General features: G+C 37.6%; 1 protein-coding gene across 5 annotated transcripts in view; it reads right to left on the bottom strand.

The window, feature by feature from the left end:
• The window catches only part of grid1a (glutamate receptor, ionotropic, delta 1a), a 299124-nt gene that overhangs the window by 200225 nt on the left and 82353 nt on the right, over positions 1 to 16546 (bottom strand). The window contains exons 1-2 of one of the 5 annotated variants that reach the window (XM_085427704.1): positions 11718 to 12012; positions 11471 to 11639 (exon numbers count right to left, since the gene is read on the bottom strand). The exons of the other annotated variants lie outside the window; for them this stretch is intronic. Coding sequence (XP_085283830.1) covers positions 11471 to 11639; positions 11718 to 11777 — 229 coding nt within the window. The 5' untranslated portion in view covers positions 11778 to 12012. Of the gene's footprint in view, positions 1 to 11470; positions 11640 to 11717; positions 12013 to 16546 lie in introns of those variants that run through there. 5 annotated transcript variants of the gene reach the window in all.

Genomic DNA, 16546 nt, shown 5'->3' with positions numbered 1-16546 from the left:
TCTTTCAAATACTGAATAATTAATTTTCTTTTGATTCACTTCATCAACAGAATTTGAAAAGGACACATTTTCCTCATATTTTACAAATGTGAAGTGCAATCAGAAGTAGTCTACGAGGATATAAGCATTAAACTCCTTGACATTAAATTTGGTTACAAAAGGTATAAAAAAAAAATTAAACACAGGACAACAGTCCTGTTGTCCTAGTAGAGACCTTGTAAAAAAGATGTGTCTCATGTGAAGCATAAAATCTGCTTGGACAAACATTAAGTTCTTCAGCTGAATGACTATCCTACATTAGTGGGTGTTTCTACGAGAACGTCTTTCGTCCTAAGGAACTCAATGTTAAAAAGCATCTATAGCTCTACAAAAAGAACAAAAGTCAAAATTGTGAAACTCTAAATATAAAACAAAGCTCAGTTTACTGAGGTAATGATAAATCAATGCATCACTTTACAGTAATAGATTTGTTCACACTGGAGTTGATCGCAAGCACACTGATTGGATTGCAGGTATATAGATGGTCCGATTAGCTGAGTGTGTCCTATCACACCAAGCACTATACTGGTACACTGACGAAGTTATCAGTCTACACCAGTGGCACAGTAAAAAACATAAACAATAACCAAGCATCTAGTCATTCAGTTTGATTTTACAGATATTTTTGAAAGAATGGGTCACTCTAAAGAGCTCACCAAATGTAAACAGGATGCCATCGCTGTGCTGCAACAATATCTAGGATTTTTCTTCCCTCCTAGATACTCCAGTATTGATGGTAGGTGGCATTATTTCAAAGTGGAAGCATTTAGCACAGCAACTCTGCCACAGTGTGTGGCAGTGAGTGAGTTACACACTGGGGTCGTCAAGGGTTGAGGTACATGGTGTGTAAAAGTAGGCCATCGGTATAATGTACAGTTGGCCCAGGTCCACAGAGTGTGTTTAATAAACATAAAACTTTATAAAATAACTTTATCAAGTGAGCTTTGACAAGATGACAGAACTAATGCTCCGATGACTGTTTCTTTTAACCTTTTTCTTTCCAACTGTTACTTCACCAGACTACCCATTTCTCACAGATGGAAGAGCAGACGATAAAGCAAAAAAAAGCAGCGGAGATAAAGGGAAAAATGGCAGATGACAGCACAAGGGAGGCCTATTTAATTTGCCAGGGCCAAGGCATGACCAAAGCTGAGGAACACTATGAATAAATGACATGCATTATTTCACATGGATCTGCTGTGACTTTCACTGTTTTTGTTAACTTTGTCATTATCCTGCTCTCTCCACTCACAGCACCACGCCTGCACAAATGGGAGATTCTGAAATGTGTCCAGAGTACCGGCATGTTCCTCCTCCCCTTTTGTCTGTGTGGTAAAGAATGTCCCCTCACTGCTGCTGTGTAAATGTCCCCCGCTTTGCTGATGGATCTTCACAGGGTGGATTCAACAGCAGGGACTGATTGAATTTCCACCATCAGATTAATCTCAAGCAGACACATGGAGCCACCTGCACAGGTGCATAACAACAGTTATGTACAGCATATCCACATGACAATGAACAAAATTGCATGTGAACAAATAAACGTATAAAAACTTAAGAGGACACCTGCACAATAAAAAGTCTTCCAACTCTTCATTCCCTCACTGCATTGTATTATCCACCACCTTGCCATGTCACTTGCCCTACACACACATAAGCACACGTCATGAAAGGCATGCAACAAGTGAATTTACTACTACAACAAAAGGACACGCAAACGAAATAAATTTCATTTTCAACTATACAATTCAATGCGAGACAATAATCGTATTCAAACAACCTGCTCTTCAAACCCATTGGCAATTTATTATGACTACAATGCAACAATATCAGCGCTGGCAGCTATGACTATTTCTCCTGATGTGATTGTACTTTGCAGCTAATTACACATTTTACTATGAAAATGCCCACTCATTCTATTAAGACACACTCATATGGTGTTTGGTGAGTGGTCAAGCTGCAAAACAAAATCGAAGACTGAGTGATAGGCAATGTCTGCGTGGAGACAATTCCACGTATTCAATTCAAGCACAGTGGATTTATGATACAGTGGCACGTCGTATTAGGAAAAATTACCATATTCGTCTCATTTAAAATGATGTATTAGGTTAGGCAAGGCAGCAGTCTGCATCTGGAAACTGTTTATGATGGATTTCCTAAACAACAGGAGCCTGTGACCTCTGCTACATAAAGCAACCATGTAGAGATAGACTTGCGGTGAACAGATGTGGGGTTTTGAATTAAAGACATTAAAAGTGATAGAAATGAATAAAACTATACAGATGCTTATCTGTAGGTAGGTTTCTGCTGCAATCATAGTTGAGTCACTATTGAGTTATTGTCATGGTAACATTACTTTCAGTTCAAAGCTATCACACTATTTAAAGTTTTCATAGTTTTTTCACAATCTTATTTGGTTTTAGGCTTAACGTTTTCAATCATTTCATTTCTCTAGGAGCTGATGCTTTTTGAAAGACCTTGTTTTTTACTTTGTGCATGCATATATATATATATATATATATATATATATATATATATATATATATGTGTGTGTGTGTGTGTGTGTGTGTGTGTGTGTGTGTGTGTGTGTGTGTGTGTGTGTGTGTGTGTTATTTATATATTATGAGTAGACAAAGGAGCAGGGGGAAAGATTTTGAACATTTGGTTCCCCACACACCTGTTTCTGCTCACACAAAGGTGTCATTTTTAACAACCTTGCTGACTGTCAAAGGATTTTATGCAATAGTCAGTTCACAATGTGACCCTTTCTGAAGTGTTACATTAAAATGTTGTTTATAAGTTTAGTGTTGTATCATGTTTTTCTGCAATTATTTTTATGTTCCACTTGTACCATGCTAAAGTAGTTCAAGGATAAAAGAGCTGCTAAATATCTTCAGAGCATTCATATATATAAAATTCAAGAACAACAAATTAGAAGTTAATAAGTGCATTTTTATACAAAGAATAGGGCAATATTTGGACTGGATAAACCACAGCTCACTTTTCTGTTTGCAATTCCCAGGACAAATTTTCATGCTCTGGCAACATGCTTTGGTCTTCAAACCGTGAGATAAGGTCATGCATTCCCCCACTGCTGTGTGCAAAATATGAATGAAAATCAGCATGCAAGGCCCCAACATATCTCTCTGTCAATTAGAGAATGATTCTCTCTTTAGTGCTTTAGCTTAAAAATCCATCTCACGTTTGAAAAGTCATGAGCAACGAGTAAAGACTAATTCTGGGGATGACACAGGCAATTAGAGCATTGACAGTAATCTGCTCTGTTATCATTTACATTATTTTCTTCCTATTCAGAAACAGCATGGTGTATAATATCAGCGGAAGCATATGGATGGATTTGTGCAGCACTGATAATTTAGTTTGAAAAAATATTTAAGAGAAAAAAAAAGTATAAGCTTGCATGACTCAAACTGCAAGTGCAGTTTGAGTCATGCAAAATTCAAACATTATTATGACTAATATCAGTCAAGTTCACTGTATGCCATTAGCTGGTGTTTCATATTAAAAAATATGCTAAATGTTCAATTTAAGGGTTGAACCATGAACTGATGTGGATAAACACTTCTACCAATGTCTGTGATGTGTTGAATTGAACCAAGTTTACTATCTACTCCCAGTATTTACATCACCATCCTGACATAAGCCCGACAATAGGTATTAATCAGTAGATATATAGATGAATGGAGCGGATGCAGTGGTTGGGGAAAAGGAATGAATCAATATTAAAATTTACAAAGCTAAATAAGCATAATAATCTAGTACAAATCAAGTTAATATTTGATGCATTACTCAAGTACTAAGGTCTTATTTCTAGGCTAACTACACAGCTACACAGTTTTCAAATGCTGAAAAATGCAACTGTATAATGATTTTAAGTTGAAATGTAATCTTTAAGAAAGTATGATGATCCTTGCCCCTGACTCTTTCCTCTGCATGTGTTTCAGTTTCCGGGTGGGTAGGCAGAGGCTCATTGGAGCACGCATGGGATTTGGGCTGTTGCTTGCACTTCATTCTACCCTTGCTCCCCTGTCTCCCTTCCACCACACTATGTGTCTTCTTAGCTCTTCTTCGGTGTCATTATATGGTTTTCTGCACTAATAGAAATCGACTACTGACTGCTGCACCCGATTAGTTTTACACTTAGGTTACCTAAGTTTACTTAATAAATTACTTTGTTAATCTGTTAAAACAGTGTGTCCACACTTTGGATCTTATGAACCAGGATGTGAAAATACAACTTTCAGAAGTAATAACATATTCTACAAGGACTGTAAAAATGAAAGCAACATTATACAATGCACAATGCACAAAAAGAGAGATGAGTTCTGAAACAGTTTGAACAGTGAAATGTAAATCAATTTTAGACAACCTAGTCTTTTCAGGAATATATTGCACACAGCCTAATGAGTACATACGCATTTTAATTACTCTTAGTTACACCTTCAATTTCACTACAACCAATGTGTTCGTAGAAAGGAGATTTCCACCCATTTGTCCTGTTGACATGACTAAACTAGAGACAAGTAAGGAGGAACCAAAGAGGTAACTGTCTGCCTTGTCAGTCAAAAATTCCAATACTTGACATGGTAATATACTTTATCAAAAATCTATTAAATAGAAGAACTAATGTTTATGTGGTTTCTGAAAGCAGGGACGAGCACTGTTAATTCTTCTACATACCCATTAAATCAAATACAAGGTTTTTATCACAGTTAACAGTAGGGCTGGGCCATATTATACCGTTCACGGTAATACCGGTATAATGTTAGGCAACGATAGGAAAATGAAATATCGCGATAGAATGGGAGTAAAACGCGCATGCGCAGTGCCTTTGTTTTCATACGCACATGGCCGATTGTTGAGTGAAACTGATGAACCAGAATTGGTTTGTAAAAATGGTGCAACTTCCGTGATGTGGAACTGGTTTGGTGTTTGTCCGTCAGATACACAACAAAGCACATTTTTTTGCAGAACATGCAAGCGGCCGTCGTTATTGTCGTATTTGTCGGACTAAGATGCTCTTAAATCTGGGAGTAATCTGGGTCCTAAACTCCGTATACTTCAGGTCAAACAACACTGCAGCATCACTTAGAGTTAAAAACTGTCTAAATTCTTTCATCTTTAATAAAACGATCAGCATTGCTGCTTTACCAGGTGTAACTATAAAGTTTAACTTCCAGGCATCCATGAAAACAAAAGTTATTACATTTAACGGAGTTAGAAGTTAGCAGGAAGCTAGCGGAAGTTAGCTCGCTAGTTTCGCTAGTTACCTAAGCATGATATTGCATGTTCTGACTGAGAGATTTCTGAAAAAAATCAAACGTACAGCTCTGCTATCACTTCCAACATAAATGAAGACAGGAAACTAAACAGCAGTGACGTTTGTAGGGTTACTGAAGTTGGGCTAGCTGGTATATAATGATGTGCTACGTGATCGCTAGCGACACAGCTATGTTAGCATAACATAAACAGTGAAACTGGAGGACGAACACTAACACTTTTCCACTTATAAAAGTGAACGTGAAGGTTCTTCATGGTTAGAGACAAATGCAATCGCATGGCAGGATGCTGTAAACGGACCAAACTTCAGTCAGGAGAACAACTGAGATAATCCATCCACAATACGAGGTTAGTCATTAATATACTGCAACAACATGGGAATAGAGCAGCTGCCAGAGAATTCAACATTAATGAAACAATGGTACAGAAGTGGAGGAAGCAAGAAGAATGAGTTTAATAAAGTTTGATTTATCTGACTGCTTTGTTTCGCTTAATGTGCCATATAATCCCGTGCACCTTATGGTCCAAAAAATACGTACTGCACACTGCAGTTTAATGTTGCAAAGCACCTCTTTTTAACTTCAGTGGATATTATACATGGTTATGCTCAGGATATGTCAGCCCATTTCTACTGGAAATGCCTTTTGGTTAAACTTTCAGCAAGGAATTTGCATTTGCACTGTTACATTTTTATAAAGCTTTAATGTACATAAAAACCAGCTTCTTGTTTAAGTGAAAATAAATGGAAGGTTGTCTTTTTGCGCTAGTAATGTTGTGGAGTTGTATTTTGTCTCGCATCAATTATATCATCTGTTATATCGTTATCGCAAATTTTCAAATATATATCGTGATAAATATTTTTGGCCATATCGCCCTGCTCTAGTTAACAGTTAATGGTGATGTTAATCACTTGATGCATTACTGTGGAAGCTGGCCAGTAAATGTGTAAACACATACAATACAAATGGTCCTCACTAAGTATACTGCAACAAACTACAGTTCAGTCATACACAGGACAAATATTAAACATCCACCTTTTGAAATCGACAGGTTATTTCAATAGGATGTGAAGTGATCTATTTTCTACAATGGAAGGCTGTTTGTTTACAATAAATAGCAAACACGTCTGAACGGAGTAAAGAGAAAGTCATTAAATTTTTTTTCCAGTGATTGTCATTTCACTGTGTATTCACACTTTGCCCACACTTTCCCCCCTGTAAATAGTCTCCATTGTGTTATCTTTAACAATCAGTGTTCAGATACATGACAATGACAGTCATGGAGCAGTCAACAGAATGTTTTGCATTACCATTGTAACCTGTTGCTATTGTAATGAGGGTTTTCAGTCTGTTTACAGTGAGGGTTTCATTGATACCAAGCTGCAGTGTTTAGGGCAAAAGAAGAATTTAAAAAAGTAAAAATGTGACAAATGCACAGGACACCAAACAAAAATAAAAAGGGTTTTCAAACTATCCTTCAGAAACCTTTAGTTCACAATTTCAAAGATTAGTATAGATGTACAAATTGCATTGCATATAATGATACTGAAAATGCTCCAGCATTTTTTGTAAAGGTGGATTAGGATTCTTATGTATTGTAACCATTTAATATAATAACAATGGACAAAACCAGAGTAATCACTCACTGGCTTGTGAATTTCTATTTACACAAAAAAATGAAACTAGATTTGAATGAGAGTTTAGAGCTGGGGAATTATCAGCTAACACTAGAGCCAGCTAGCTGGCTGTGGTGAGCAATCATGCCTGTGCATGATATTATAAATGTTGCTAAAAATGTCTAGTGAAAAATGAACTGATATAAGGCTACTTTAAAGATAAACTAAACATTTTTCTTTGTTTTAATACCACCAAATTCTGGAAAAGATCAAAACAGCACCAACATCCCACACAAACTGGCTACACATTTAATAATGCATAACTTTAAGCTTTGATGCAAATTTAAACAGGTGAGTTATATAAAATTTCACCCCATACAGCTGTCATGAAAAAGGAATTTAGCCAAAAACAGTTTTTGTACCAAGCTGTAAACAAGTTTATTCCTGCTGTTAGGCATTTAGCTTCAGCATGTCTATGTGATTACTTCAAAAGAAAAAAAATCCATGCAAACTTTAGGCTATTTTTATGCTTAACTCATCTCCATTTTCATACGCTTGATAAAGCTCACACATGTTGGTCTTACCAAGGAAAGTCTGATAGTTTTAACTCTAAAAAAGTGATTTCTTACTGGTAATACTACTGTTGTTTGAGACACAGTAAAAGCAAAACTCAATTAATTAAAAATACCACCCAACTTTGCATGTACAGAAGATTAAGTTTAAATAAAAGTAGCAGAAAATCAAATTTAGATCTTGGCATAACAACCTTTTTTGCAACAGCTTGTACACTATAGAGGAGTTACTCTCACAGGACAAATCATAATCACCGGGTGCCTGACATCAGCTTTATGGTCATTTCTTCCTCCTGTTTCCCCACAGCTGTACTCTGGGTGACAGCATTTTAGACAAATATAGGCAGATGCGAACTCTCAGGTCACTGAAGTACTGCTGGTTTATAATTTCACGCCAGATGGCAAGCTCTGATTCATCTTCTCTTTTTTTAATTTTCCTCAGTCGTTTTTCTTAGCTATATCTTGGATGCCAATCAATGCTAAGGCTATTCTTGCTCAAACAGATATCACCTTCTGCTAAAGATTGCATTATGAGGCCTGCTGTCAAGTCAAATGAATGTAGATGCATTTATGAGATGCAAGCTTCTGTTTACAGCAATAATTTCTCTCAGTGGGGGATATCACTGTGAAGCACCCTGCATATAGATCATCTGTTAAACACATCTCATCTCTCATGCTCTCTTCCTTTCAGCCTCTCTCAGCAAAACAGTGGCTAATTAGTTCTACACAGCTTTCTACTAATTTACTGCAGTACTTTTGCGCCAATTGTCAAATCTCAAATGGTGTTTAAAGATAAATTTGTCTGTGCTATTGTTGTCCATTTATGTGCGTTTATGCTTGTCAGTGTTTCTGCTGCCGCCCGATGAAGACGCATCTTGCCAGAAAGATGTGTGCATGATAAGTGACTGTGAATCAAACTGTGAGTTGAATGGCAGCATCAGAGACAAAATGACAAGATGACACAGACAGAATGTGAATGTGTGAGTGAGAAACAAAAAAGTGACATTAGAGACATTGGAGATGATAGTCATTGAGCTTCTGGGCTTGGTAATCATAATGACATTAAATGAATAAAGTTACTACTATTAATGTCTTTTAGGGTATTACACTCTATTGGTTGAGCACTCTATACACCCAGGCTATGCCTAGTTTATGACACAAAGCATAAATTCTAATTTGCATTATTTGTATATTCTCTTTGTTTTTCATTTTCCACGTTTATGTTTAAAACTGATGACTTTACTTGAAGTAATGAAACAATTCTAGGCTTCAGATTACCTCAAGTGTATCCTAACAGCAATGAAGATGAGTTCTTTTGCATATTTTAACATTATATTTTAGTTTTCTAAAATCATAAAAACAACTTAAACACATAAAAACAACTTTCAAAATAAAACTGCATCGTATTTACAAGAGGTGAAATAATCGGTTCATTTTTCCATCTGTCAGACAGAAAAAATAACTGGTAACTGCACCGACTTTAATTATATTACTTAATTTTAAGCAAAATGCTAAATAGTCCCATGTTCCAGAATCTATTGAGTTTGATTTGCTTCATTCCTCTATTTTATGTGATTATTATAGAAACCAGTTCTTTAATCCTGCTTTTCCCATTCATCAGACAAAAGCAGAAATCCAAAGGTGGCACATTGAGCTGTTGGGGTTTGTCATTTTTTTCATATTTTCTGGCATTTTATTGATCAGTGATTAAGTGGGAGTTCTATCAATAATCAAGTTGCAGTTCCAGCCCTAGCACCTAAAGAAGCAGAGCATATTGATAACCATCAGTTCTGTGTTAGAATCATTGACAGCTGTCACATGTCTATGTGTACCGGTTATGACCCTTGACCTTGCTGGATGCCCCAGGGCCCTGGCCTGTACCATTTGTCTACTTGATGTGGCTGACAGTCTGTCTACCCGGCAGGTCCTCTCAAGCCTTACTTTCAGCCAGTGACCTGCACTGATGGGAAACCAGGCAGTCTGTCAGCTTTCCAAAGCCAGGCAATCTGGCACATAGTGCAACCTACTGTCAGCTACAGATACACACTCATGAGCGCACTTGAATGTACAAAATCAGCATACATGGAGGCATTTCAACACAATTAACACTGCATGTAAACACTGTAAACATATGAAAGTATACACATATGCTCTGCTGCCACCTTAACATGTTTCAGCTGGCACTGAGTGTCTGCACTAACACCATGACTCCTGCCATATGGCCAATGACATACTGCTCTTCATTAGGGCTTAAAGCGGCAGCCCTCTGGGGCTAAGCTTTAACTCACTGACACATCATGGGCAAAAAGGCTTCTCCCCAAATGGCCTAAATTATATTATGGACATCCATTGCAATGCTTAGTCTCAAAAGCACAGGCTTCAAATATGTCTTTATCCACTAAAGCAGCCAGTGTTTTCCCATTTAGGAGAAATTTCAATATTGGCAAAAAGAAAATAGAATTATACTGGGAGGGGGAGAGATGCTGCTGATTAATGTTGAATTTCTGAAGTGGTTTTGAAAGTAATCATTTGTCACAGCAACACTTAAATGTCAAATTAGAAGCACGTTTAGGATTTACAGAGGTATGCACGATAACATGAACTATTTTTCAAGATAATGCAATCCAGTGAAATAGCCTTTTCAAAAAGTGCCCCATTTTTTAAGCTCCATTCAATTGTATACATTTGTGTTTTGCTGTTTTGTGTGGGACATGATTAATAGGCCTTCAATTGTAACCACAATCTTTCCCTATTTGAACCAGATGATGTACAATATATCTACTGCATGTTATCTCTTGGTCTAAGGTTGCCTTTGGGATATCAGGTCAGCAGAGGGATCTCTACTTTTTTGATGAACTCTTCCAGCTCTTGAATACCCATCTTGTAGGCTAACCGAGACTGCTGAGTCAGTTTATCTGTATAAATAAAAGCATGCCTCTGTATGGTCCACAGGGAAGAAAAATATGTCCCTGCAGAGACATAAAGAAGATTAACGTCTGTGATTGCACATCAGACTATTGTAAACAGCGCAGCTTCCTTTCATTTCTACCTCTGCCTCTGTTTTGTTCTCCTGCTTGTCTGTCTTGTCGTCCCCTCAGCAAATATGCTGCTGAAATGTTCTGGTGATTCAAAGTTTATACTACAGCGTTTTCAGGATATTCAAAACTTGTGCAAGTTCCGACTTTTAAATCTATTTTTTCTTTTCAGTGTTGAACGGTGTTGAGTTTCCTTTGGATTGATACCTGAGGACCTATCTTTCAGCAGTCCTTTCTGCTCTGGGAAAAGAAAAACTAGCTTGCCCTGAGTTTAACCCAAAAGCACACTTATTGTTCCCTATTACGTTTGGCCCCTTTTGTTCTAGTCTATCTACCCCTTTATACAGAGATTTGTCCAAGTCTGTAGATGAAGGTTCATCTTTGTGTGTATTTGTGTTTTGTGTATATTTCTTTCAGTTTCAGGCTTTCGGTGACTGCCACCATTGTTCCCAGCTATTCAATGTTTTCAAGTATCTCTTTTAAAGGTATCTGCTGGAGATATTGCCTGGCTCTTACCACATAAAGACACGACTAGGGATGGGTATTGATAAGATTTTCACGATTCCGATTCAATTTTCAATTCTGTTTAACGATTCGATTCTTTATCGATTCTTTTTAAAAAAGGAGAACACTAAGTTTGATTAGCTTAGAACTTTGTTTTATATCTTCTCTTTGAACAAGATAGAAATTTAGGAGTAACATGGCCTTACAAACCCAACAGTGAGATCTTAAGAGATCCACAGCCTACGGCTCTTCAATGGGTGTCACAGGGTCCCCAGGAAAAAAAAATTGTAAATAAAATAAATATTCTTCTGTAGCAATAACAAAGTATAACATAAATTATTCTGTAGCAATTACATAAGAATATCCAGTAATGTCCCTGCCTACAATTAAACACATTCACTTACCTAAAATCGGGGCATCTGCTGTGGCAAATGGGTTCAAGGCTTTTACCACAAACTTAGTCACTGCTCGGTGACATTCGTCTATCCTGGCCTGAAAGGAGACGCTACCGGTAGACTGCAGCGAGAACTGCCAGCATCTGAGCCAGCCAGACTCTGTCTCTCTCATCATCACCTAAATGCACAGTAATGGCAGGTTTTGTAATAAGGCAGATCGCGCTAACATAATATGCACTGTTAGTTGATTATTTACCTGCCGCATTAACGGGAGAGGACGTGGAAACGTTACCGCTGCTGCTGGGTTGAGATTCATGAGTCCGGAGCGGAATTAAAAACACGACATTCATTTGAGGTCATTGCGTGTTTAGTGAGCAAATGCTTTTGCATATTCGTAGTGTTTCCTCCCTTAAATGAAATATCTACTTAGCAAGTATTGCAAGTTGCCCTGTTGTCATCCGTTCTTGTAAAGAATAACCAAACTTTTGAGCGTTTGAGCCGCTTACGCGCCGTGTTTCCTGCCAGGTAAATGACGCTCCGCAACGTGGTGACGTCATTCGGGGCGACTGGAATCGATAAGGGAATCGTTTGCAAAAATGGCAAACAACTCCAAGGAATTGAAACAGTGGGAACCGGTTCTCAACAAGAACCAGTTTTCGATACCCATCCTTAGACACGACCAATGCATAGAACGTGTTGTCTCCACTTACAGTCAATTACACCATTGGGCTTTATCACACTGTCATTAAAATAAAAGGAAATTCCGCGTTCCTGGTAAGCTACATCAACACAACAACAAAAACACCAATGAGCCAGTAATTCGGCAAAGCATGAACTTGATTAGCACATTCTTTTATGTCACAGGGTCAAACTAAGCCATTTGAAAGCATACGACTCAGTAATTTCCACTGTCTGCACCATTAGATTGCTTTGATGAAAACTATTTCTCCACAGAGCATGCCAGTGCTTTATTTAAAACACATTTCTCATCATCTGATCCTAAAGAAAATAAACTGCACACCACAAGAGCCCTTGGTGATGATTTAGTCTTAACTGACCAAACAAATAAATAAAAACTTTCTGCACTATTGCTGTCAAATGAACAAGAACAAGAAAGTTTCTATTTCTTTTTTCAACACTTTAAGAAAATTACCTCACAATAACTGTTATTTAAATCAGCTGAAAAAAGCTATATTTGCAGTCAATATGTTGCAAAAAATCTCCTGACTGAGGTTTTCACATCAAACTGATGTGTGGGAAAAAATATGAAACTGTTTAAATATTTAGTAAGCGGGATGTGAAAACTAGTACTTTTTCTTTCGCTCAAGGGAAAACATGCCAGAAATCTCATTAACCCCATTCCAATGAGCCAGTCAGCAGCTATAAAAAGGCCAGGACCCTCTCACTTTTTCATTATATTTTTCTAAAACAATCGTTTGTTCACGGTCAAAATAACTGTTTTTTAATGTGATGTAAATTTCGACGCATTAATGTATCTCCATAGAATGTGCCTTATCTGACAAACAAATGCAGTCGAACACATTTATATGTACTTTAAATAGCATCCCTTTTTCCAAAGCTCTCTGAGATTCGAGTGTCTACAGGGTCTTAACAGTGGCAATATAATTGGGTCTCACTAGGAAAACAGATGTGGTAGGGCCCAGCTTCCAGAAAGGCAGGAAGGTGAAATGCACGTGATGTGAACCAAGGGGGAGCAGGGAGGAAGCAGGTGATACCTGTGGCGCTATTTAACTTCCCATCAGCTCTGGAACCTTTCAGAGAAAATAGAAAGACTTGGAACTGTTGTATAATACCCCTGTGATCACAGCAAATGAGTGCTTATAACACAACAAAGTCATGTATTTCACTGTTATCTGGGCAGATGTGTTTTTTTTTTTCCTTTCTTTAATCAGGACGTTTTGTGATTTGCGAGCCCAGTGCCTCCCCAATCAATTCAAAACAGCAGTTAAAATCAAGTACGACATTTCTTTGGTAACTACTGATGAGTACAAGTTCCCCGTAATTGTGAACCATCTTGTGGTCAAACTAAAATCATTATGTTGTGAACAGCTATAACACATTGTTTACTGCCAGTGGACTGTATTAGACTTATTATCTCTTAATCGTTGTTTTGGCTATCTTGATGCATAATCACAACAGCGCTGCTTATGGAGTACTGGTTTTATTATGTGTACATCTACAAATAAATGATTGCATAAATATTTGTCCTGCCTTTGAATATTGGTCTAACTGGCCAATGGAGTGTGCAAATTAGGACTATAGCAGCCTTTCCATGCAGTAACAAAAAACATTACTGCCTGGAACCATCGAATCATAGGTGGTAATTGTGTTTTAGATTAAAAGCTTAGTAGGCTGATTGCTGGTGCTGCCTGAGTCAATAAGCAGGCTTGGTGAGGGGAGAACATGGTGGAACCGCTGTGGTGATTAACTACATGTTCCTGAATTTTATTTGTGATCAACCATGGAGATTAAAAGCAGTGGTGGTTAGGGAGGGTTTAAAGAGGTGCGCTGAGGCCAAGGGGGGTTTATGTTCACTGTGGGCTTGCTAGTAGTTATATTTGCAAACAGAGCCCTGTATAAGTGGCTATCTCTACTAGCGCAGTGCTTGGAGATTTACAGAAAAATATGCTAAACGTACAATGGGTTTCCAGTCAATTAAGCACTATTATAAGTGGCTCTTCATTTCTTAAAGAGCCCCACTTTGACAGGAACTCTTTGCCAGATACCTTGACTATAAGGCTAGGTTTCTTATGAAATGAGGTAGCTGTATCACACGGAGCAATCACACTGAGCAGTTGACATTTTTTGAGAAATCCCTACTGTGTCATCCCAGGTGAAAAATGATCTTCAGCTCAATAACAATCTATAATGGATGGGGTTTTGTGGCAACACTACCACCTCACATAAGGAGGAAACTTTACTGATTCTCAAAGGGACTCTCGTACTTAAGTTTTCTTATCTCGCAACTACAGATGAAGATAAATCAATGTTTAGAGACAAAGCAACAAACATAACGCAGTAAAAAGTTGTCAAATCCAAGCAAGATCAATTCGGTGAATTGCGCAGTAATAGAAAGGGAAGCTGTACGGTTTCAATCAAGGGAACGAGACAAGTCTATGTATTTAAAAACAAAAAGAGAAAGACCGACCCCATAAACACCACAGCCATTACATATCGAGTGAAACAGAGACACAAATTTTCCAAGCACTTCATCTACCTCTCTACCTGCCTGTGGGACATTCAGAAGTTAGCAATCTTCAAAAAGTGTTTTAACACAAACATACGTGTATAAACATCTCAATGGTCTAATTTACAATTTCCTCTTCCATTCCCTGCTTTCAGTTAATCCTCATCAGTCAGCAGTAACAGTTACTGTATGTCTTTATTAAATATTGTTTCCTCACTTGCATTTATACTCAAGGCAAACAGTAAACTCTGGTTTAGGCAACAAGACAAATTGCAGTATATAAGAATGTTTAAGTAGAAAGATGTCACCAGGCTGGAAAGCTAGCAGCATTCTAGGATACAGATATAAGAAAAAATGCTTTAGGTTATGATATGTTTTCAAGTTAGCTGTACTACTTTACAGCAGCATCCTTTGCAAATGATTTTTTTCTGGATTAGCATCACTTGCCCTAAAACTAAAGTAGCCTACTTGCAAACAGTGGATCATGATCTGATTTGAGGGACAAGGTCTTTTCCTTCTGCTCTAGCAGACATTTGAATTTTGATTTATAACTGCCTTTTGACGTTGTGTTTCTTGTCCATACTAGTCTAGGAAACTTTAAGCTGCACAGTGCAGAGCACAGCTAGCAGAAACGTTGTGAGGCGGTGGTTTAGGGAGTGCTTGATCTGCCTTTGTTTGAAGCCTGTTTTGTGTTTTGTTGGTTGTAGTGCTGCAAATATATATTAAATCTATTACATTTATACAAAGCTAATACAGGACCAGTATTGCCCATACCAATACCAGTGTGTCATGATTTATGAGACATATCAATTTGCAAATTCTGAACACTTTTTAATTAGCACCAAATCACTCTGATTTTTATTTTCCATGATAATCAGTTAAAACAACAAAACACACCTTTAAACTTTTCATGTTTTTTTGAGACCTGGAATGTAAATGTACCTGTCTTTAAACTCCCCAAACAACCTACAATTCAATGGAGTGCATACTGAACTTATAGAAAACAGTATCAATCTTGACACGATAGTATCGATCCAATACCAGTATCAATACTATTGATATTTGGTTCAATCTGCCAACCTCTAGTTGGTGAATATTTTCAGTATCACTCAGGAAGCTGAAATTGTGATTGAAGGTAACACTGGATTAATTGTGGAGCCCTAGATTGTTATATTTCTGTATGAGTCTTTTTGTCTGGGTTCACAGTACAGAGTTAGAAGCGTGACTAACTCAAGGCCTTCCAATGTCAACTTTATCTGTTTATATTTCAGTGATCAAATGCATTTTGAAGTCATTTCCTCAAGAGAAGAAGACAAACAAGACAGCCATACTCACTTTTCTCAGGTCAGTTCCTCGGTCTGGTTTGAGTTTACCCACCTGACCACATAGGCCAAACTAATGGAATAAACCCTTCAGACTATTTGTTGTAAACACACAGCTCAGAAGTCTTTGAGAGAGACAATGAAGCCCCAGTTGCAAGAGTGTTCATTTAAAGCTGCCTGTATGCTCTCACAGTAATGCAATATGGCGACTTCTATATGGGTTCCTTTAGAGGATTGTCTCATTCTAACACAATCTGATGTAGCCATAGTGAGACACTTGTACGTGTAGCTGAAAGACAATTTTATATGAAAACGTACTTGCTCAAAGTTGTCTAGGTTATTAGGAAGACTGAAAGGTTTCATGCCAAATCCCATTTCTCACATCACATAGCTAAATGGTAAACCAGTGATTTGTGACATGTTGTATTAATTTGTTTCATACATTAGGTACTGGACCAGGAAATTGTGTAAAACACTGGTAAGTGAAGACTCTTCAGAATCATGTAATACTTTGCTCTGTTTTATCTACAGCAGCAAGAGCATAAGCTGACCTTT

Source organism: Rhamphochromis longiceps, linkage group LG13 (genome assembly GCF_057381845.1).
Source record: "Rhamphochromis longiceps isolate RC_006_pf linkage group LG13, R_longiceps_female_GT1.1, whole genome shotgun sequence".
Taxonomy (NCBI): Eukaryota; Metazoa; Chordata; class Actinopteri; order Cichliformes; family Cichlidae; genus Rhamphochromis; species Rhamphochromis longiceps.
Note: the sequence above shows the minus strand (reverse complement) of the source record. Positions and strands in the feature narration are given on the sequence as shown.